Source organism: Phaseolus vulgaris, chromosome 8 (assembly GCF_000499845.2).
Source record: "Phaseolus vulgaris cultivar G19833 chromosome 8, P. vulgaris v2.0, whole genome shotgun sequence".
NCBI lineage: Eukaryota > Viridiplantae > Streptophyta > Magnoliopsida > Fabales > Fabaceae > Phaseolus > Phaseolus vulgaris.
In genome coordinates this window covers 59,048,891-59,071,809 of record NC_023752.2, presented here as the reverse complement: position 1 = coordinate 59,071,809, position 22,919 = coordinate 59,048,891, and the positions used below count along the sequence as shown (strand labels likewise).

Below are 22,919 nucleotides of genomic sequence, written 5' to 3'. Positions count from 1 at the left end.
ATCAACAATGATGATTTCACATAAACGAGCACGGGACAAAGATCAGAGTGTGTTTCCTCGATCAATGGAGAGATAAAGGAGTTCAAGTAACTAGATACTGATCTAAATGTCTCTGGTATTTTTTGTATCTACGAAAATTAGTTTAATTTGCACATTACTTAAAAATTTCCTCTTACCAAAAAAATAGATTTGAAAGCTGAATTGAAGATCGGTACTTGGGTGGTTATATCAAGATGAAGTGGTGGAACATCATCACATATATCAAACAGGAGTCAAATCAAATATTTTCATATACTTAGTCATACTTTCTTTTCCTAGTATATTGCCATGCATCCGAAGAACAAAACAAATACTTTGTCAAACGAATCAGAAATTTAACCAGTCTCTGGTGCCAACTTGCAGGATCATTGTCGCTGGCTGAAGAATTATAACCAATATTGTTTTCAGCTGCATCACTGACACTGATGTTCCAGCACATATAACTCATCCTGCTGCTAAGCTATACCAATCATCTTCTTGGAGGATATCTGAACAATGAAACAAAATATAGAATTAAAAGAGAGAGACTTTCAAATTTGTCAGCAGATGAGATTGACTTTAGTTCTTGGTAGTATATCTATAAAGAGAGTTAAGGATGATGTTGACTGTTAAATATACTGACTGTTTCAGATTATTGTAGGATCAGGTAGGTAATGTAATGAGAAAGGTTAAATTTCATGTAATGAATGAAACTTGGAAATATTAGGTGTGATTTGTACCTGAATTAGAGAGAGGGTTCAGCAGCAGTGTGATAAGATGAGGATGATGAGTGAAAGTCGCATAGAGAGGGTGGTCGGCTTCTTTCACTAGCCTGATGCAACAGGTTCATAAGAGCTTGAAATTGCTCCTGAGTAAAACCCACAACTGTAACAGGAACTGTAGTCTGAAACATTGGTCCCCTATCAGTATTAACAGAAGAAGCATTATGCAAATGGTGGAGGTTGCTTTTATGACAGTGAGTGCAATGGTTGTTTCCTCTACCTCCATTGCCTCTCCCTGTTGCAGATCTGTTAGACTGATCTGCATTGCTAACAAAGGACTCAGAAACTGAGCTTACACCATCAGTGGCTGATTGCTGATTTTGGGAAAGAAATAAAACCACTTCATGAATGGGAGGAAGAGGGTTTAAGTTGAGAATGCGATGTATAAGATGTGCAAACCTCTCATTTAAACCCATGAGAAAAAGAAAAACACAATCTTGATCTCTATATATCTTAGAGGTGCGAATAGCATCACATGTGCAAGGTGTTAAGCACTGACACTTCATAATAGCAGGCCTTAAAGATTCCATGTCTTCCCATAACATCATGAACATTATAAAGTATTGCTGTAGCGACAAAGATCCTTGCTTGGCTTGAAAGATCTGTTCTTGCAGGTGAAAGATTTTGGTGATGTCTGATTGAGAAAATCTATCATGAAGATTTTTCCAAACCTCTGAGGCGCTGCCAAAAGACATAATGGTTTGTCGAATGGGCTCGATGGTTGAGTACAGAATCCATCCAAGAACCTTCTTATTGCATCTCTGCCACAGTCCATTTACAGGGTCTTCTTGGAATGAAGGGCAAAGAGTTCCATCTATAACACCCCACATGTTCTTGGAGAGAAGAGTTTGCTTCATTTTCCTTGCCCAGGTATGGTAGTCCTTCTCACCCTGCAGAAGAGGAGACACCATCGCCCGTGAAGGAGAATCTCTGTAAAAAAAATTAATTTCATTTGGGGGATTCTGGCTAGCCATTGCTGCTTTCTCACTGGACCAGAGGAAGGAAGAGGCCAATGCCGCCACAATCTAAGTTATTTGTTACACTTCACACTAACTGAAAAATAACTGAAATTTAAATAATTTCTAAATTAAATTAGTATCTTAACTACATGTTAAAATTTAAATAATTGATATTTAAAATTTTATAACTAATTAAATATTAATTTAAAAATTATTTATTGTACTGGTTATTAAATTAAATGAGAATGTCACGTGACTGATCAATTCATGATGACGAACCATGGATTGACCAAGTCAGTAAGGTTAATCCAACAATTAAGAGTTATTTAACACAACCTTACAGATAAAACAACTGCTCACCAACTAAAGTCCATTAAACAACCTTACAGATAAAACAACTGCTCACCAACTAAAGTCCATTAAGGTAATATAAATAGCACAAATTCTAAGAATCAGGTACGTCATTATCTACAATACTTTGACAACCGATTGTCGACACCCTAACTGACTATTGACTTGAGCGTTGGAGTACCTTCTGTAGGTACCATCCCAGTCTATGAGACCAGACGACCGAGAGGAGGAAGGCAAAGCAAGCTTAGAGTGACAGCGACCGACGGAAGGAGTAGAAGAGCAATCGTTCTCTAAACTCCAACACTAAAAACATTAATCAATAAAAAAAATTAAATATTAACAATTTTTTTATTCTAAAATAATATATAATTTATTCAATATAATAATTTTTTATTTAATAATTTTAGTAAAAAAAAAAATCCTTTTTGAAAAAGTGGTTGACATTGACATTAGCCTTGGGAGTGCACTTATCCAAGGCCAAGGAGAAATGGCCGTTGGCCGAGAATAACTTTGTTTAGGGTTTCTATTATATCATATCATTGATCATTTTTTTTTATAGACTTACTTATATGTTTTTATTTGTGTAGACTTTTTTTGTATTTAAATTCACTTCCTTTTGTTTTACTATTCTTTAATGCTTTCATTTTCTTAATCAGGTATATCAAAACCATTGATTTTGTCACTATGATACAATCATGTAGTTTAATAACTAGTATATTAATTTGATTAATATATTATTAACTTATTAAATTTATACGAGGGTTCTATATTCATTTATATAAATTAATATTTAGTTATTAAACTAGACAATTTAATGTGATTAAATAAATTATTAATTTAAAAATATTATATTATTTACTAATATTAAAAGTATAATTGATATATAAAAGAAAGATTTTCGTTGATAAATTTGTTAGAAATCATAAAAAATTGTTATATATAATATTAATATATTTTTACTTTGTGATTAATTTATTAGAATGATAATAATAAATTTTGTTATGATTTCTTAAATATTGATATTCTTTAAGAAACAAAACATATTATGATTTTTTTATTAACTTATCAGTAACCTAAAATAAAAAATATTGATATAAATTTATTATGATTTTCTTATTTATTTATGAGTAATAAAAAATAACAAATCATGTTAATCTTTTAGAAACAATTATATTGTGATTTTCTAGTTTGTTAGCAACCGAAAATAATAAATATTGTAAATTAATTAAATTAACTATTAAAGTTTTAACTACTAATATTTTAGATCTACTAATATTTTAGATTGTAAATGACTAATAGAAAATAATTTAAAAAATACTAAAAAAAATTATTAAACATAAATTTTAAATTAGTCTCTATTAATTTTTTAGACTAATTTAAAATCTAAAATATTAATAACTAAAATCCTTAATAATTAAATACTAATTTAAAAATTATTTTATAAATTTTTATTAATAATAAATATCATTTTAGATATTAATAAATTTTTAGTCTTTACAATAATATTTAATAATTATTAGTTAGTAACTAAAATTTTAATAGTTAATATTATATTAAATTTAAAAATAATTTTATAAATTTTTATAAATAGTTAAAACTATTTTAAATATTAATAATTGTTTTATGTTTAAAATGCATATAAGTTAGTGAATACAATAATTAATTATTTTTATATATGAAACTATTTTTAAATTTTTCGTAATCAACGTTGTTGGAAAATGAAAACGAAAGATTAGATTAAATTTAAATTCCATGGTCTAATAGGTGCATTTGTCTTTCTTGAGCATTTGATCTTTGGATTTCTTAAGTGATATTTTAGTTTTGTCAAATCCAAATCCAATAACAAGATTTCTTAAATGATTACGCATCACAACTTTTTGTCTTCAAAAATCCTTTTACTTACCATTCCCAAGGCCACAATTATGAGCATAAGCCAAACCACGACAAAAAAAAAATATTTTGACAAAAATATAATTAAAATAATAATTTATTAGTATATAGAGTTTATTGAATGGTGGTAAATTATCACCTGTTTGTTTAACGAAATTTCTGAATAAATAACTTAATACAAATTTTCTAACTCTAAATAAATATAAAATAAACTTTGTTAAAATCATTTTTTTCTTATTTTCTTATAATGCACTCTATATAAAAATCATTTTTTACTGAATAGAAAAAAAATGCTTATTTCAGAAGAATATTTTAAAAAGAATTTTATTTTTACGCACTAATGGTATCACTCCATATACCAACACTGTTTACAAAATTAGTATCTTATTAATAGTTTTTTAATTTTTTTTTTGTTGTTTTGAGTTTAACTTGTATTTGTCTCTGCCTCTTCCTCTTCCGTTAGTTTTTGCTTATTTGTTAATTTGTAAATGTTGTTTTGTAAGAATAAAGAATTGCATTTATATTTTTACACTACTAAAACATTTACTATTCCACTTTTTTTTTTTTCAATTTAACAAAATAATTCGTACATAAGAATATACTTATTAAACTAGTATGGATGTAATATTGAGCTTTGTATAAAAAAAATAAAAAAAAAATAAAAACAAAAAGGATGGAAGATTTTTATTTTCAGTTTTTTTATCGTTAATGTTTATTCTTACACTTCCACATCTCATTCACCAGGTGGGATATGTTTCCACCTTATTCAATATCTAACTCAATTTCACCTTATTTTTATTTACTTGCATTTAACAAACAATTTAGAAAGATAAATAAATAAAAAAACTGTTACAAAACTCAATAAAGTAATCATTAATCTCTCACCCACGCTTCTAGGTTATGTTATTATTTTATTTAGTATTAGTTTTTTGCTATCACTTCAATTTACAATCCTTTTAATAATAAAATATTATGTTTTTATAATAAAAATAGTATAAATAAAATAAGAATATATTTGATTGTTGTGAAAGTACATGCTACTTAAGACAATGAACCTATCATTGTTCATTTAAAATATACATAATTACACTGAAATTCAATAATAAATACACACCATTTATATGTTTATAAGAAAACTCATTTGAAGGAGCTTTTCCCATCCTTTTTTATTTGCTTCTCTCTGATCTCTTCCCTTCACATTCCACCAACTTCTGAAGGTCATGGAAGGACTTGAAGCTGAAATGTTTATTTTATCAGTATTTGACTCTTTCTTTGGAAAGTGAGAATTGCTACATATATTCATTAATACAACATCTAATTTTTTTTCTTTATTTTTTTAATATATATTAGATGATAAAAATGATCTCATATAATAATTACTTTTTGAATTTTTAGTTGTAACTATCTTATCAGTTATAATTCTTATTATTCATTATAACGGTTCTCAGTTGTAACTGTTCTATCAATATCAATTATTTTTTATTTTTTATCTTTTTATGTGCTATATAAATATAACAAATGTGTAACAATTTTTTATTAACAAAATATATCATTTTCTTTTTTCCTTTTCTCTTCTTTCTTTGTATGAGATATATAAAACTAATATTTCAAGTTTATCATAACGATTATTTGTTGAGCTTGTCAGGTCACGCGTTATCGAATCGTTATCGGACCACCTATAATATATAGTCTAACCCAAGTTGGTAACCTCGACGTAACTGGTGTGTGTTGGAAATCTCACATTATGAGGTTAAGTTAAGTTTAAAATTCACTTCTTAATAAGTTATGTACTTATAACTAATTAGGTGGTTAGAACAGAAAATTCAAAATATAAATATTATATGAGATATTTTTATCGTCTAATCAAGATAACTAATTTATATTTGTAATAATATTTTTTACTCATTTTTCATAATAACCAATTCAAATTAACCAAGATACAACAGATGGTGAATTTTGAAAACAATATCCTCACACTATTCTATATAATAAAGATGAAAAGAATGTTGACTTTAAGTCAACTGCAGGATAATTACATGGCAGAACATCAAAAGTTTGTAAATATTAATAGAAAACCTAAAATATTTAGTCCAAATTATGATATTATGATACGAAATACAAAATACCATGATACATCGATTGCATTCTTACAAAATTCCTTTTATTTCCGTGAACGGTTTGAATTTCAAGTAAAAATAGTTTGGTTAATTATAATATGGTTATACATAACTGTGTCATTAATTAACAAAAACTGATCTAAACAAATATCATATAAATGATTCCTTTGTAATTAACGGCAGACATACGTATATATTTATGAACTAAATAGTAAAAAGAGTATAACTACTGTAGTAAATGGTCAAAATATTAAAATCAAATACTTAATTCAAAACATAGATGTCTGAAAGTTATGTCTGCTACACATCAAAGATTGAATGATAATGACAATGTCATTAACTGTGCCTCAAATTTAACATCTTGTCTTTCTGAAGCCACGCCAAAAACCAGAAACTCCATACCTCAACGCCTTGGTTTTCGGATACTGTCACATTAAGAAAAGAGAAAAGGTTTTAGAAGCCATTCCAAACTCAAGTTATTTGACATACTATGAAATTGAGTTGTTGTGGATTTAAAAAATGTTTAATATAAACATGAAATTTTTTGAAGTTATAGGGACTCACTTGGATTTTTTGAAAGGGATTTCTCCGAGTCTCAGTTTCTTAAACCGTGAATCAGTTTCTTCTAGCAGATCAAGCTCAAATGCAGCCATGTCAATAGCTTGAGACAGTCTCTTGTCATCATCAGCATTATGGAAACAATCTCTTTTCTTAGCATCAAGAACAAGATCTTTCCATATGGAATCACTGCTGACTAAAGTAGCTGCATTTCCTACTATCCAAAGACAATATCTGCATTAAAAAAACACTTATCAATTAAGCATTGCCATTTGTAACTTGGAGACAAAATAAGATAGACCAGAATATACGAGTACAATACCTAGCCCTAGTCAAAGCAACATTTGCTCTTTGTCTATTGCTAAGAAAACCCACTTTTCCACTTCCATTAGATCTAACAGTTGAAATTATTATGATATCTTCTTCGCCCCCTTGAAAACCATCCACAGAACGAACGCTGACAGAGAAGCCAGCATATGAAGTGGAAGTGTGCTTCTTAATTTTTTCCTGAATCTCGTATACTTGTGCATTGTATGGAGATATGATTCCTACGCTAACCCTTTTCCTTGACCTCATAAACTCTGCAGAAAGATAAAATACAACTAAAATGAATCAGTATAGCACATTCAAACCTCTATAGATAGAGATATCTTAATAGAAAACAGTCATTGCATTGCAGTAGACAACTAGAACACAATAACCTTCTTTAAGGCTACCAATAATCTCAGAAATCGCAGCAGCTTCAACCATGTTCTTCGAACTAAAGCCTCCACGACCAAAATGCTCTTTACCCTTTCCTACGTTAATAAAAGAAAAAGATCCATACATCTCTCCCTCAATGAAACTCTTGCTGTAACTACTTTGCACCACATTGGGGCCATCAGAAATATTCCCATCGTAGAATTCATTGCATGGAAACAAGCTAATAGAAGGGTGCATTCTATACTGAACATTTAGCATAAGTTTCTTGTATCCTAAAAGTACAAGCCTCTCGAACAAACTCCTTCCAAATTCAGCATCTTCAGCAATCTAAAAATATAACAATTTCACATTACATAACTATTTTTTTAGCATTGATAATAAGTAGCAGAATTCAAACTAAGTACCTTGCTTTTAACCAATGCGGGAAGTTGTTTCTCATCACCAAAGAGAATGCAATGGTCAAGGCCTGGAAGCTTTAACGGAATAGCAGATTCGCACTCCTTCAACTGAACTGCTTCATCAATTACTAAAAGTTTAATTGGACTAAGCCCATTTGTATACAATTTAATAGAGCCTGAGGCAGTACATAAAACTATGCATGCATTCGTCAAGCAAAACTTATCTATTCCACCACTCTCCTGAATATCGGGAAGGGATATTGACTCCGAAAGTAACCTAAGTAAGTTAAGGCACATTGTGCCTGATGATCCAAAGGTATCAGAATTGATTTTTCTTTCTCCAAAACCAAGCATAACAAAGTTATCAGTCGCCTTCAACTTTGCTTCAATAGAATCTAACAAATCCATAACTTCAAACATATTCTTCACCTGTTCTCTTGAAATCAAAGATGTAGGGAAGTGTGTATACAAAGTTTTCATACAGAACTTCAGATCCTTTGTTAACACCTGAAATCTTTGCTTTATAAATTGCTCAATAGTCCAAATACTTTTCTTTTCTTGTTTCGATTGAAATTTATCGAAAATGTCATTCCGTTTCAGCTTTACATAGTCGGTAAGAGTTATCGTGTCATTACTCATCTTACTTTGCTTGTATGCTCGAAAGGCACGAGCTACATCAAGGTATTCCTTCATGACAAAATCTTCCAAAGAGATAATAACATCATTCTCTTTCTCATATAAGGAATATTCTTTCTTAGGATCCTCAAGTAAATGGATCATTGATTCCACACTATGCTTCCAACCTGAAAACGGAGAAAAACACTTGGCAAGATTTTCCACACGATGATCAAGAAACACATCCAGAAGGCCTTGACAGGAATTCAATCTCATCCTTGATTTATTGCCCATTAGAACTATGTCACCTAAACCATAAGTTTTATAGTCAAGGGAACTTTGAACTAATCCATGCAACCGCTCAGCCACTTGCAAAATTGCAGTGTTCGTTGGAGCACAAGCCAACGATCTGTGTTTTAGCTTGAGCAGACAAAATAATAAGCAAGCAAGAGTCTTTGTTTTTCCAGTTCCGGGAGGGCCCCATATTAGTTTGATATCGCTGTGGCCACATTTTATCATGTTAAGACAGCTTGATACAGCATCATCCTGGGATTTATTCAGATTCTGAGATTGTAGTGGACAATGTTCGGTGACACAATGAAGGGTGTCCTTTTCTCCAGACAAACAATTTTTGCAAGTTTCTACACTCTGAAAAGTATAAACTAAACATTGAGAAACTAAATGTTTCAAGGACTGACATTGTATTAAAGGTAAACAATAATGACTAAACTAAGCACTTGCTCCCTAAAATTGAATTTACTCTAAGTTTGACGTTTTACTTTAGACAGATTTTGTTAAAATCTAATGCAACAGAAATTCGTTTCATTATAACTGCGTACAATTTTGTTACTAACACTTGAAAGAGAAACAACTATATATAAGAATAAAACTAAAATGTTGTGCCTTTTTTAGGAATACTTAACTGTGTAAAACTACATATATGGCATTAAGAAATAGAAAATAGCATCATAACAAAAGGTTATGTAGTGAATCTTACTATTACTTCTGGCTGCAACACCTGCTTAATGATGTTCAAGTTGTCATCCTCCGAAACTGAGTTTAGTGCTTTCCAAACACGAATATTTGTGGTCAGGTTCAACAAAAATACAGCATATAATTTCTGTGATTTGTTGCTCATAAATTCATTAAAATCCACTTCCATTGGTTTGGATGACAGTATTGATATTTCATCATTTGAATCTTTTGGGCGAGACACATAAGCAATATGGTAGAATCTTCTGGGTCTATTCAAGTCATCAATTCTTTTAGGTTTAATATCCGTTAAAGCAAATACATCTCCTGCCTCAGGAACATATTTGCCACTATTTTCTTCCTCCTCATCTTCTACTTCATCAGACTTATTGTTCAAGCTTATCTGATATAACGGGTACTTGCTTGATCCAACAATCTTATCAACAATGATGATTTCACATAAACGAGCACGGGACGCACCCTTCAAGCTTGAACAAAGATCAGAGTGTGTTTCCTCGATCAATGGAGTGATAAAGGAGTTCAAGTAACTAGATACTGATCTAAATGTCTCTGGTATTTTTTGTACCTACGAAAAATAGTTTAATTTGAACATTACTTAAAAAATTCCACGTTTAATATAACTATTTTAAATCCTTACAATTTAATAATGTCACGTACATTTCAGCTATTTTCAATCTTTTAATAAAGAATGTTGTTATGAACATTTCATGCAAATCATTTATCTCATCACAGGTATCTGAGGATTTTCATATGCACGTACTTATTTATACTACTTCAAAACTATAAATCCTAAAATATCAATGTTAATACAAGGACAGAAAAGAAAAAGTTCAGCAATTCAACATATTTATTTTATGAAAAACAACAAAAGTGTTTTGAAAGATATGGAAAAGGTTCAATATGAATGAGATTTTTCATGAAACAAATGGGTTTTTCTCCTTTCAGTCAGAGGTAAAAGAACCTTGTTTTTGTAAAGATCTTCGTTCAGAGCATTCTTAAGATTCCAAGAGAAAACAATGTCTAAAAATCTGTGCTTCTCGTCATCCTCTTCCGTTGCAGAACAAGTGATACCCTTCTTCATCTTGTTTCTCACTTGTCACTTTCTTCTCAACTACGGAAAGCAATTGCAAAAACAACATCAATCAGCTTCCTTCAATCTCATAGGCTTAAACCAAAACACAAATACACAATGAATGAATAGAAGTCATCTAGCTGAAGATCAGTAGTTTTTCTCATGTGCATGCACCACATTACACTAATGAAAAAATATAGATTTTAAAAGCGTTGTATAAATGAATATATGTAGCAATTCTCACTTTCCAAAGAAGAATCAAATACTGATAAAATACAACATTTCAGCTTCAAGTCCTTCCATTACCTTAAGAAGTTGGTGGAATGTGAAGGGAAGAGATCAGAGAGAAGCAAATAAAAAAGGATGGGAAACGCTCCTTCAGATGAGTTTGCTTATAAACATATAAATGGTGTATTTATTCTGGAATTTCAGTGTAATTATGTATATTTTAAATGAACAATGATAGGTTCATTATTTAATTATGCATATTAATTTTTATTAAAAAACATGCTATTTTATTATTAAAAGGGGTTGTAAAATGGAAAAAAAAATTAATATTAAATAAAATAATAATATATTTATGGTCATTATTAGAGTGTCATATGGGTGTCACATCTTACTTCATCTAAAATTAATTAAACTAAGCGTGGGTGAGAGATTAATGATTACTTTATTGAGTTTTGTAACAGTTTTTTTTTTATTTCTATTTTTAAATTATTTTTTAAATGCAACTAAATAATAATGAGGTGAAATTGAGAGGTAGAATCATAAAGAAGGTGAAACATCTCCCACCTAGTTGTTTCCGCTACGTTCTATGCAGAAGTGTGAAAATAAGATGTGGAAGTGTAAGAATAAACATTAACAATAAAAAAACTGAAAATAAAAATCTTCCAACCTTTTCTATCAAAGTGTCAATTTTGTTTAGAAATTTTTTGCTTTTATTAATTAATTTATTATTTATACAAAGCTCAATATTACATCAATATTAGTTTATTAAGTATATTCTTATGTATGTATTTATTTTGTTAAATTGGAAGAAAAATGGAATAGTAAATGTTTTATTGGAGTAAAAAAATAAATGTAATTCTTAATTCTTACAAAACAATAGCAAATAAGCCAAAAGTAACGGAAGAAGAAGTAGTAGAGACAAATACAAGCAAACTCAAAAAAGAAATTAAAAACTATAAATAAGATACTAATTTTGAAAGCAGTGTTGGTATATGCAGTGATGCCATTGGTTCGTAAAATATAAAATTCTTTTGAAATAAGCAATTTTGTTGCTATTTATAAAAGTAAAAAACGTACTGTGTCGTACTGTGTTATTATTAAGACTTTGTTTTTCCTACGCAATAAGGCATCGTACTGTGCCGTCGTTTGGCTTCTGCTCATAAATGTGGCCTTGGGAATGGTGAGCATGCACCTTAAATAGCTCATGTAAAAGGATTTTTGCAGACCAAATATTCTGATGCATAATCATTTAATAGGAAATAAAATAAATAAAAAAATAAATATTTGCTGCATTGGTAAATTTATCGACTTTTACAATTCCTTAATTCTCATTCATAAATCCAATGACAAGAATATCAAAGGACGTATATAAGAAAAGAAATGGTTTATTAGGTTGAAAATATGGTTGAAATAGAAGAAAACAGAATGATGAATTGTGTTTGGGACGCTAATTCAGTTAATTATCTACAAGGAATTGCTAAAGGCACCATCTTTGTTGATAGTTTTGGTTGATGCAATGAGATCATGAACAAATCTTTAGAACAAGTTTATCACTTTGGTTGACCTAATCTTGTTATTGGATTTGGATTTCACATGCCTAAAATATAACTTGAAAGAAATAAAAAAATCAAATGCAGAAGAAAGACAAATCCATCTATTATGATTGACTTTAAACCTAACATATTTTTTCAAAAAATACTCTCTAACATCGTCTACAACAAAATTAATTTTTAAAAATTAGAATAATTAGTTACTACAAATATTGTCTTTCTAATTTTTTCTTGTAATCTCACCATTGATACATTAGAATGAATGTCGAATGGGATTTAGAATAATGAATACCAGCATATATTTCGGTGTTTAATGGTGAGATATGATCCCATAAAGTTTAAGTTATTCATGCCTATGAAGGGTTGCCGGGGGTGCATAATTGGGACCAGTCCAAAGGACATCTTGCTAATAGTTAATAGCAGATTGGCAGAGATGAGGGATGGGGTAAAACATGTATATTAAAAACATATTTGTTATGCATGTGTTGTAGCAGAATTATTTTGTGTTTGTGTGTTTAATACTTGATGTGTTCACGTGTTTATAAGATAAAACAGAATAACTTTGTCTTAACAAGAGGCTGGAGAAGCTAGCATACAAATATAGGAAGCTGGAGAAGCAGTCTTCTGATAAGGCAGTAACAGAGAAGTATGAAGGGTTGCCAAAGGGGGAGCTGTGAGCTTGGTTTTAGTTGAGATGTGGAACATCCGCTCCATTCGTCCAGTGAAGCTCGGATGCAAACCAATCGTGTGAATCCAAGAAGAAGGACAACATGGAGGTGTGGAGGGCAAAGAAAGGGAAGGAGAAAAAGGAATGAAGGGTAGTAATAATTTATAAAAATATTTTTATGAAAAACATTATTCCTTAATTTTTTTTATCCATATTGTTATCATCATAATAATTTTATTAGTTACATGTATAATTAAAAACAATTTTTTAAATTGTATAAATAAAAATTATCCTTCCTTAAAATAAAACAAAGTACAAATATGAAAATAAGAAGTTGTTAATAATATGTAAAACTTTTATAAAAATAAAATATTAAAAAAATAATTATCAAATTATATATAATTATTTTTACAATATTATATGCAATTATATACAATTAATTTAATAATAGATCCAAATTAAATTGTAATTTAGAAAGAAAAAATCTTCCTATAGACACTTGTATATATTTCAATCTTGTAATTCTTTTATTCTTTCCATCCATCTCACGTACCATTTTTTTATATAAAAAAATATTAAAATTTAATATTTTAAATATTTTAAAAAAAAGTTATAATTTAAAAACACATATTCAGTTTAGAATTTGGGTTTTAAAACCCATATTTGTCCTTCCAGAATGACTTCTTCTTTCTACAAATGTTTGACTTCTTATTTCTACAAATGTTTAACAAAATTGGTCATACCCATAAATTTCCTTAAATAATTTCCGGATTCTTAAGTTACTTAGGTAACAGATAAGTCAAAATTCTGTGTTGAAAAGATAGTGGAATTTTATCAGTCAAATAAAACAGTTAAATGAGATTCCTAAAATATATGCATGGCATGTAAACAAGCTCCTAGTTATTTTTTCCTTATTTGTTACAAAAACTAATATATTTATACCTTGTTAATTACGAAATTTTAATTAAGATATTTATTTCTTTCAGTAATATATTGCGTCAAATATTTATCAAAATATCCTAATATTTTTATATTTTAATTTATCAATCAAATAATAAAAACATTTTTTTAAAAAAAACAAACAACTTTTAACGTAAAAAAAATTGAAAACCCGAAGTCTTTAAAGTTAATTCAAAACAGAACAAAAATTAAAAACAGATTCTTCTAAAGCACTTTAAAAATTTGCCAATTTTATTAAATTTGAAAAAAAAAACATTGCGGCTTGAGAAAGCGAAGTGAGTCTCTGTGTATGCCCTTGTGTTTATTGTGTGCGTATAAAAGAAAGAGAAGGCCAAGAGTTTTGTGGTTGTTGAGGTAATTGATCCAGAAGGGTGAGCAAGGATGGAAAATCTTAAGCATGTAAACTTGTTAGATATTGTATTCTCTTGGACTCTCATGGATGTTTTCAACCAAGATTTTTTGAAGCATAAGGTTTTTGTTTTCACTTTGCATTACTCTTCTGTTACGTGCATGGCATGTACTTGTTCATATACTTGATATGATATAACCTTGTGCCCTAAGTATGATATAAGGGTTTTACTGATAAATTGTTTTCTGCAGATGAGGAAGATTCCACAGACTTTCGACTCAATACAAGAATACATGAATTCATTCATTCCTGCATTGATTGAGGAAATACACAGTGAGATGTCTTCAAGTTTGATAGGCGTGTCTCAAGCCCCGTTTGCTGAAATCAGCACCCTTCAAAGGTCCAAGGATTTCAATCATCCCCAGGACTTTCTCTATGATATTACTTTGAAGAGCACCACTGATGATGTGAAAGGTCTAGGAAAATATGAACCTGAGACTGGAGATGTCATTGCATTCGCAAATATAAGACCTAGACGCTTAAATAACTTGATAATGACCAGAGAATTTTGCCATATTGCTTATGTTCGTCGGTCACAGGATATATTCAGTGGTCAAATCCCTATACTCACAAATGGTATTGAATTTGGCGACAGAACCAGCAAAGAACAAAAGCTTTATGCTGTGTATCTTTTTAACATGATAACAAATGTTCGCATTTGGAAGGCCTTGACCTGGAAATTGGAGGATGCAGATACAAACATTCTTACGAAAGTGCTAAAACCTGATCCAACGGTAAGAATTACTAAATCTTCTCTGTTATTTAATAACATACTGCTGTTTACACATTTTACCAGCATTGACTTGAAGTGATTTATGCATCTTCAGTATTTTTGCAATTTAATGTTTATTAGAACCCTTGTAAAACTAGAACTTCCCTTAGGGTTCTATGAAGTCTTCATGCACATTTTGTTCTGGAATTTGTCCTTTATCTAAACTGTAATTGTCTATGAAAAAAACATGCTTCATGTTTTCTTTGTATTTTACAGGACCGAGAAAATTGTCAAATTTGCTTGTCTCGAGAAAATTGTAGCCATGGTCTAGCCACTCCTGTTGCAGAAGCCATAATCTGTAATGGTCTAAATAAATCTCAGTGGGATGCAGTTTTAGACTCTGTCACAACGAATACATGTCACCATGATGATGACAGTGTTAAACTTATATGGGGTCCACCAGGGACTGGGAAAACGAAGACAGTTGCTTCCTTGTTACTTTCCCTTTTGAAGCTTAACACTAAAACATTGGCATGTGCTCCAACAAACACTGCAGTTTTGGAAGTGGCTGCTAGATTTTATGGTTTGGTTAAGGGTTCTGTTGAGACACCTTATTGTGAGACATATGGGCTTGGTGACATAGTGCTATTTGGCAATAGTTCTAGAATGAAAATTGAGAATTACAAGGGTCTTGAAGAAGTGTTTTTAGATAAGCGTGTTGATCATTTGTTGCGCTGTTTTACCCCAGGGATTGGTTGGAAATATTACCTGGAATCAACGATCAAGTTTCTAAAGGAACCCGAAGAGGCTTATGTTTTATACAAGAATGGTGTGGTGGTTGAGATGTCATTAGAAGAATTTGCTAAGGGAAGTATCAAGAATTTAGACGCTGCATATGATTCATATAAAAAACTTGTAAGTGAGAATTGTGATCCAATGACATTGGAGCAATTTCTGGAGAAAAGATACGCTTATATTGTAGACAAATACCAGGCCTACAAGGATGAAGAAATGTTAAGAGCTGGTATGACAATGGAGCAATTTATAGAACACAGGTTGAGTTTCCTTGGAGGGAAGCTGAAGACATTAATGCGAACCTTGTATACGCACATGCCAACATCTTTTATTCCATTAAATGTGTACAAGAGCATGTTGAGGGCTATGAGTTTGCTAAAATCTCTTGAAGTTTCCACGATTCAAAACGTTTCCAAACACACACTCTCTGATTGTGAAGATGGACAGAGCGTTCTTGGTCGCCATGGATTGTTAGGCTTTGAAACAGATGAGTGCCTTGTCATCCTAAATATACTTTCTCAGTCAATTTCACTTCCCGAAAGCCTTAATAACAAATATGCCATATCACAATTTTGCTTGAAGAATGCGTGCCTTGTTTTTTGTACAGTTTCAAGTTCTTTTAAATTGTACATAAAGGAGATGACACCATTCAGTTTCTTAGTAATTGATGAAGCAGCACAACTAAAAGAATGTGAATCAGCTATTCCATTACAACTTCCAGGCCTTAGTAGAGTTATCCTCATAGGTGATGAGAAACAACTTCCTGCATTGGTCAAAAGCAAGGTAAGAGGAGTTGTTGTTGTTACTATGTTTGATTGTGGCTGTTGTATATTTTTTCCCTGTATGCATAACTTGATAAAAAATTTAGATTTCCGACAAGGCTGAATTTGGAAGAAGTTTGTTTGAGAGGCTGGTGTTGTTGGGGTACAAGAGGCATATGCTCAATGTTCAATATAGAATGCTTCCATCCATTAGCATGTTCCCTAATAAAGAGTTCTACAATCAGCAACTTTCTGATGCTCCAGTTGTCAAAGCAAAGAGATATGCTAAACGTTTTCTTGATGGGAAAATGTATTCTTCCTATTCTTTTATAAACATTTCTAAGGGTGTAGAGCAGTCTAATCATGACTATAGTTTGTTAAACAAAATTGAGGTTGCAGTTATCTCTCAGATTATTGGAAGCCTTAAAAAAGGTTACTTTCTCTTTCTCCTTCTGTTGTGTCATTGAGGTCGTGTTAAACATGAACTGCGTGTTAATACTTTCAAAGTTATACTGATAGCAATAGAAGAAAAATAAAGTTTCATATGATTAATTCCTTTTTTATTTCCAGAGTCTGAGAAGACCAGGAGGAAAATTAGCATAGGAATCATATCACCATATAAGGCTCAAGTTAATGAAATCCAGCAAAAAATTAAGGACTACATTTCGGTTTCTGATTCTTTGTTCTCTGTAAGCGTTCGTTCTGTTGATGGTTTTCAAGGTGGTGAAGAAGATATTATAATATTGTCTACTGTGAGGTCTAATGGGAGTGGAAAAGTGGGTTTTCTCTGCAACAAGCAAAGAACAAATGTTGCTCTTACTAGAGCTAAGTATGTTTCTTCCCATTTGGCCATTCTTTCGTGTTCTTTCCATATTAAAAATAAGCAATAGCTAAGTGGATTTGTTTTTTGTTTTACTTCAGACACTGCCTTTGGATATTGGGAAATGCTGCAACATTAATCCATAGCAGGTCTGTATGGAAAAAGCTGATTCGTGATGCTAAGGAAAGGGACTGCTTCCATAATGCTGAGGAGGACAAGGAATTGGGAGTGGTTATTGAGGATGCTATTCTTGAGCGTGAACTGCTTGATGAATCTGTGTCACGGTTTCAGAAACTCAGTTTAGCAGAAAACTCTGAAATGCCACAAATTTCTCCAGGTAAAAGGAATATTTTTTTCATAATTTTATGAATGATGATTTTCGTATCCTTGAAAAAATATATAAATTTTTAATAATGTAATTTCAAACGAAGTAAGAATATTTGCAAACATTACTTGATGAAAGCATGTAAAAAAAATTCTTAGTTGCAGAACTATATGTTAGTACAATTTACATTGTCTTTGTCTGTTGCAGGTCATAGAAACCAAGATCGTGAGTGTTCCGATTCATCAAAGACAGACACAGAAGTATATAGCTTACAAAGTACTGATAAGTGAGTTCATTGGATTTTGAATTTTGCACCAGTGACGTGTTTATACAAGTTTGTAATTTTAGTGACTACATTTAACTAAATAAATGTCTTTGGTGTAGTTGTTACAAGATGTTGTAGTTAATAGACCTTGATTTAATTTACAGTGTTTCACATTTAAAGACTAATTAATATTTACTTTTTTTTTATTTAAGTGGCTGTTATTTTAATAAGTAAAGATAAAAATAGAGAGAGAGGAAGAAATCGTTTTTATTATTTATATATTGATATGAAAAGAAAAAGAAAGTAGTGAGAATAAAATGTTCTTATAAAATGGAATAAAATATAATTGGGAGATCTTGTCATGCACTATAATCTTATCTAATTTAATTATATATAACTAAAATATTTATTATTTGTTAATTTTCCTGTTTCTTGCCGGTTTAATGCTTCTTGTTAACTTTTTCATTCTCTCTTTTATTGTTTTTATTGAGACAAAATGATCAAAGAAACTAAGTGACAAATTCAAATTGTATAGACGAGTAGAAAAGATGTTATTTATGTCATAGCTTGTGTGTCAATTTTCTCTAGTCACCACGTAGAAAAATTGTGGTTATAATTTTGAAAATAAAATGAAATTTTTTATATTAGATTAGATTTATCTAGTTCGATATAAAAAAATTTATATCCCTTTTATGTGAGCCTCTTCTTCTCCATTTCTTTTCTTATGAAACAATATTTTTCTCTTTTTTTTTCTTTTTAGTTTAGTTGTGGCTACAACAATGTTATTTAGGCTTTCATATTAGTTGTCTACTTGTATTGTTGGTTTCTTGTAACTTATTGTATTGAAACCACTTTAAATAAGTTGCATAACGATAACTAATATAATTTTTTTTTAAATACTATTTCATATGAGCAATTAAAAAATTATTTAATATTACATTAAACATAAAAGTTATTTTATATTAGATAGTAACAGATTCTTAGCATCTATAATAGACATTACGGTTAATTTTATTTTGTGAGAAGCAAACACTAACAGTGCCCTAAGGACAGTTTTATTTGAATTACATATCATTGCTTTGGAGAATCGCGGAAAGAAAATGACAGTAAAGAGTATAAAGATGTCTTACTGAGTTGACACTAACAGAGGTGTTGGATTAGCCATGAAAAGCATGCTTAGAGGTGTTGGTGACATGTGGTGCATCATAGTTGGTGAATAACTTGTAGGAAGAAATGAGAGAAAGCAAGACATAGCAAATAACAACAACAAAAGTGATAGCTATTGATGCAGTAACCTTGTCACAAAATGAACCAAAAGCCCTACAAGCTGAGCTCCATGTTGTTGCACTGTTTCCCTTCTCAGCCAGGTATAATACCTCCATTGATACAGCTCCAGCACCCAGGATTAGGTAGGTTAAAACCTACCAAACCAAATCAAATTCTCTTTATTTTCTATATTTTAAGAGTTTGAAAATACCATCAATCTATAATACAAATAGAAGGCATTTTTAAGTTTAAAAAAAAAATTAACTCAAAATAGAAATTTTAAGTTTCTTACTTTTTATACAATTAAATAATAAAAAAATATTTTAGTCTCTTATACAACAACTTGAAAAAATACTGTTCCTCTTTCCTTGGATTCCTCTTCTAAATTGAAGATAGATTAAGATATATAACATGTTTGAAACCTTTTGAAGAAACAAAATATAAAAATGAAATATTTGTTTGATAAACTAGAATTAATTTATGTAAAAAAAATATATGAAAAAATAAAAAATTAATTAATACATAATCTAATTTTAATTTACAAAAAAAAATCTTTTTTAATTCTTTTAAAATATTTGTCGATGAATTTGTTCAAACTTACTTCAAGTATATATAAATTGTCTCACGTCTCCTACTCACGCATCCTCATTAAGAATAACCAAACAAAAACATACCCCATCTATTTAAAAAATATTATTCTTTAATATAATTTATTAAACAAAACTTTTTGTTATTTTTAAAGTTAAAATTTGGTCAAATATTTTGTTGTTAACTATATTTTCACTTAATTGGTACACCTAATATTGTCTTATCACCTATCATATTATTTTTTTTCATTAATTCTTCTTTTTCTTCACTATCATTGATCAAGCAATTAATAAGAATATTTTAATTGATATTTTATGCTACAATGATTTTAGTATTTTGAGAAGAAAAAAAACTCTCAATTATTGTAAAGAGTGAATATGTTCAGTTTTATTAACTAATTTGTTGTTTGTTTTAAATTAAATACTCAGTTTTCATATTTTTCAAAGGAGCGCATATTTTAGTGGAGATATATGATTTAAGTTAATTGATTAATTAGATGCCTCAATAAATCAATTCATTCTCTCGTATTATAAAACATTGATTTGTTTTCTTTTTTAAGATTTAAATTATGAATTATAAGAATTATTTTTTATCGTATAACCTAAATTATTTTGATTCATGAATAATAAATTATTATGAATTGCTTCTTTCTCTCTTGTAAAGATTGAAAAAATTATGTGTTTAATTTAAAATTTAAAATTTATGTGAACTATTTTAGAAAATGTTATAGCTATTGAAATTTTTATTATTAATAATTAAATTGATCGACTTTTAAAAAAGTGTGAATTAGGTATGAATAATTTAAAAAACTAAAATAAAAATTTATTAAAACATATAACGTGTATTATTAAAGACAAAATTATACCCTAAAAATGTAAAAGTATTTTATATTTTTATCAGTTAAAAACCATAATAAAAAAATTTAGTTTTTATTATAATAATCATTTTAAAGATTGCGTAAACAATAGTTTGTAATTAATTTTTTTATAAAAAATTAATAAATTAAAGGAGATGTTTTAGGGCTGTTTTTACTCTTATACAAATTCTTAACTATCTTCCTAACAAAAATAAAATAAAAAACATAACAATCTTCAACATAATTTAACAAGCTTTGTAATTAGATGATGATATAAAATTGTATATATTATATCTGTATGAACTTATATCACTATTATTATTTAAATAAAAATCTTATTATTAATAATACATTTTCACTATGTTCCTATACATATAGTTTAAAAAAAACCCATAAGATTTCCTTTAATTTTTTAATGCACAAATAGCATACAGATAAAGAGCACCTGATATCAACTAATGTTAATGAGAGTGCTTGTTTTTTGGAAATGAATAATCGCAAATTCTTTTATAATATTTACTTATATATATAAATATTTTATATTATGATATTAAATACTTTACTTTTTTATTTAATATTAGTTTATAAAATATAATAGTGTGGTTTAACTATATATCCATCACTTTTTGTTTTATTCGCAAACAAATAATATTAAGGGATTAAAGTGAGTTGACCTGGTCAAGTAAAAAGAGAGTCCAATTTATGGGCATGGAGGAGAGACTAGGCAAAGCAGCAAAAATCACTGAAAACAATGAATATCCCGCACAGATACCATTCATATGCACCAAATATCTGCAACATAAGTAATCCAGGATCAAATTATTCATTTTTAATTCATTAGAAAAACAATCACTATTTAATTTCAATGTTGCTAAATATAAAACATTACCATGTCAACCAATTAAAAATATTAAAACTTAATTTTAAAATGATTGTTAAAAAGATTTTAAAATAAATTGCATTCATATTCCAGTAAAGTTATCCTAAGTAACGTTTTCAGAATTTTACTTTTAAAATATACATTCATATTTTTTTATATTTTTAGTAAAGTAACATTTGATTTTTTTTTATTTAAAAATAATATATCGACTAAAAGTTTGATAAATAAAAATATATGAAATAAAGTTTTAAAATGGAATTATTATTTAAAAATTGAATAATTTAATTATTATATATTAAAAAATATATTCTCATTCAATTCTTAAAGATATATACAAGTTATACTTTTTTTTAAAAAGAACTTTTTATATAAAAACTGATAAATAATTGTAAAATATATACTTACAATTATAATTAATTTGTTACTATATCTATGTAGCACTTAATAATTACAATTATAATTAATTTGTAAAATTTATGATTATAAAAGAAATAATCATAAAAATAAGAATCATATCCGAGACAGCTATAAAAAATAAAATAAAATAAACGATTTTTTTTTCAGGAGTTAAAAGTCCATATTTGTATATATAAAATATAAACGTAATGATTATAAGTTATTAATAGAAAAAAAATATATTATGAACAAACCAAAGCTTAAGATTGAAGAATTATAATAATATAAAATTATAAACTGTATGCATAGAACTAAAAATAGAATTAAACTCTAGAAATAATAGAAATACATTAATCCTACAAATTAATCCAAAAGCAATGCTAACGATCTAAGAATGGTGATTAGATGCAGAACAAATCGATCTAAGAATAGAAACAGAGTTTTGAAGAAAAGAAACATTGCAACGATTGATTCCTCTTGATCCAACAACCCTAAACCCGTAATTTGCCTCTGTTCGTTCCCAAAATCAGAAGAACCTCAGCGACTGCTATTTGACAAATCTAATCCGAACAAATTTGTGTAAAACGGAAACGACGGAGAGTATGTGTGAGTTGATTGAGACACGTACCTGAAAGCGCTAAGGTCGGTGTAGCTAACAGAGCCATATTCATTCTCCTCGGAGTTCTTGAGCATGATGATAAGAGCCGTTACAGAGAGAAGAATGGGGAACAGACGCAGCAACGTCTCCACAAGGCGGAGGACGGTGTTGTTGTTGCCTTCAAACTCCTCGTGTGTTCCTTCAGCTTGTATCAGTTGTTTGCCAGATCTCGAACTTTCAAGCTCTCCACTTCCCTCTTCCATGGTTAGTGTCATTCTGAAATGTACATCATGTCATTTTGGTATGATATAGCCCATCCATACGGCTAACTAAGGCCAATTCAATGTGCATCATGTCATTAAAGGGAAGCCAAGCATTCACTTATGAG

General features: G+C 29.4%; 4 protein-coding genes across 4 annotated transcripts; 1 reads left to right on the top strand and 3 right to left on the bottom strand.

Annotated features, from left to right (window-relative positions):
- Window positions 1-763: 763 nt before the first annotated feature.
- Window positions 764-1,711, bottom strand: LOC137825419 (uncharacterized). Its single transcript, XM_068631090.1, has one exon. It carries the CDS (start codon window positions 1,709-1,711, stop codon window positions 764-766), a length of 948 nt encoding a protein of 315 aa, XP_068487191.1.
- A 4,966-nt stretch (window positions 1,712-6,677) lies between these two features.
- On the bottom strand, window positions 6,678-10,464 carry LOC137825418 (probable helicase MAGATAMA 3). Its single transcript, XM_068631089.1, has 6 exons — window positions 10,345-10,464; window positions 9,388-9,948; window positions 7,782-9,038; window positions 7,377-7,704; window positions 6,998-7,256; window positions 6,678-6,909 (listed from the first exon to the last, which is right to left on the bottom strand). Exons 1-6 carry the CDS (start codon window positions 10,462-10,464, stop codon window positions 6,678-6,680), a joined length of 2,757 nt encoding a protein of 918 aa, XP_068487190.1.
- Window positions 10,465-14,241: 3,777 nt separating this feature from the next.
- Window positions 14,242-17,972, top strand: LOC137825417 (helicase sen1-like). Its single transcript, XM_068631088.1, has 7 exons — window positions 14,242-14,331; window positions 14,461-15,003; window positions 15,258-16,559; window positions 16,645-16,969; window positions 17,108-17,366; window positions 17,459-17,694; window positions 17,890-17,972. The coding sequence occupies exons 1-7, from the start codon at window positions 14,242-14,244 to the stop codon at window positions 17,970-17,972; spliced, it is 2,838 nt and encodes a 945-aa protein (XP_068487189.1).
- Window positions 17,973-18,935: 963 nt separating this feature from the next.
- LOC137826237 (CASP-like protein 2A1) lies at window positions 18,936-22,919 on the bottom strand. The gene is made up of 3 exons (XM_068632131.1): window positions 22,562-22,919; window positions 21,332-21,449; window positions 18,936-19,368 (listed from the first exon to the last, which is right to left on the bottom strand). Exons 1-3 carry the CDS (start codon window positions 22,804-22,806, stop codon window positions 19,105-19,107), a joined length of 627 nt encoding a protein of 208 aa, XP_068488232.1. The 5' UTR covers window positions 22,807-22,919; the 3' UTR covers window positions 18,936-19,104.

What these genes read in the sequence shown, in the direction of transcription:
- LOC137825419 (XM_068631090.1), bottom strand. Translation starts at nt 1,711, where the DNA reads ATGGTGTCTCCTCTTCTGCAGGGTGAGAAGGACTACCATACCTGGGCA.
- LOC137825418 (XM_068631089.1), bottom strand. Translation starts at nt 10,464, where the DNA reads ATGAAGAAGGGTATCACTTGTTCTGCAACGGAAGAGGATGACGAGAAG. An exon ending in AAGATCTTTACAAAAACAAG is followed by an intron (nt 9,949 to 10,344) that starts GTTCTTTTACCT and finishes TATTTTTCGTAG; the next exon opens with GTACAAAAAATACCAGAGAC. An exon ending in GTTGCTTTGACTAGGGCTAG is followed by an intron (nt 6,910 to 6,997) that starts GTATTGTACTCG and finishes TTTTTAATGCAG; the next exon opens with ATATTGTCTTTGGATAGTAG.
- LOC137826237 (XM_068632131.1), bottom strand. Translation starts at nt 22,806, where the DNA reads ATGACACTAACCATGGAAGAGGGAAGTGGAGAGCTTGAAAGTTCGAGA. An exon ending in ACCGACCTTAGCGCTTTCAG is followed by an intron (nt 21,450 to 22,561) that starts GTACGTGTCTCA and finishes CTTATGTTGCAG; the next exon opens with ATATTTGGTGCATATGAATG. An exon ending in CTCTCTTTTTACTTGACCAG is followed by an intron (nt 19,369 to 21,331) that starts GTCAACTCACTT and finishes TTGGTTTGGTAG; the next exon opens with GTTTTAACCTACCTAATCCT.
- LOC137825417 (XM_068631088.1), top strand. Translation starts at nt 14,242, where the DNA reads ATGGAAAATCTTAAGCATGTAAACTTGTTAGATATTGTATTCTCTTGG. An exon ending in AAGATTTTTTGAAGCATAAG is followed by an intron (nt 14,332 to 14,460) that starts GTTTTTGTTTTC and finishes TGTTTTCTGCAG; the next exon opens with ATGAGGAAGATTCCACAGAC. An exon ending in TGCTAAAACCTGATCCAACG is followed by an intron (nt 15,004 to 15,257) that starts GTAAGAATTACT and finishes TGTATTTTACAG; the next exon opens with GACCGAGAAAATTGTCAAAT.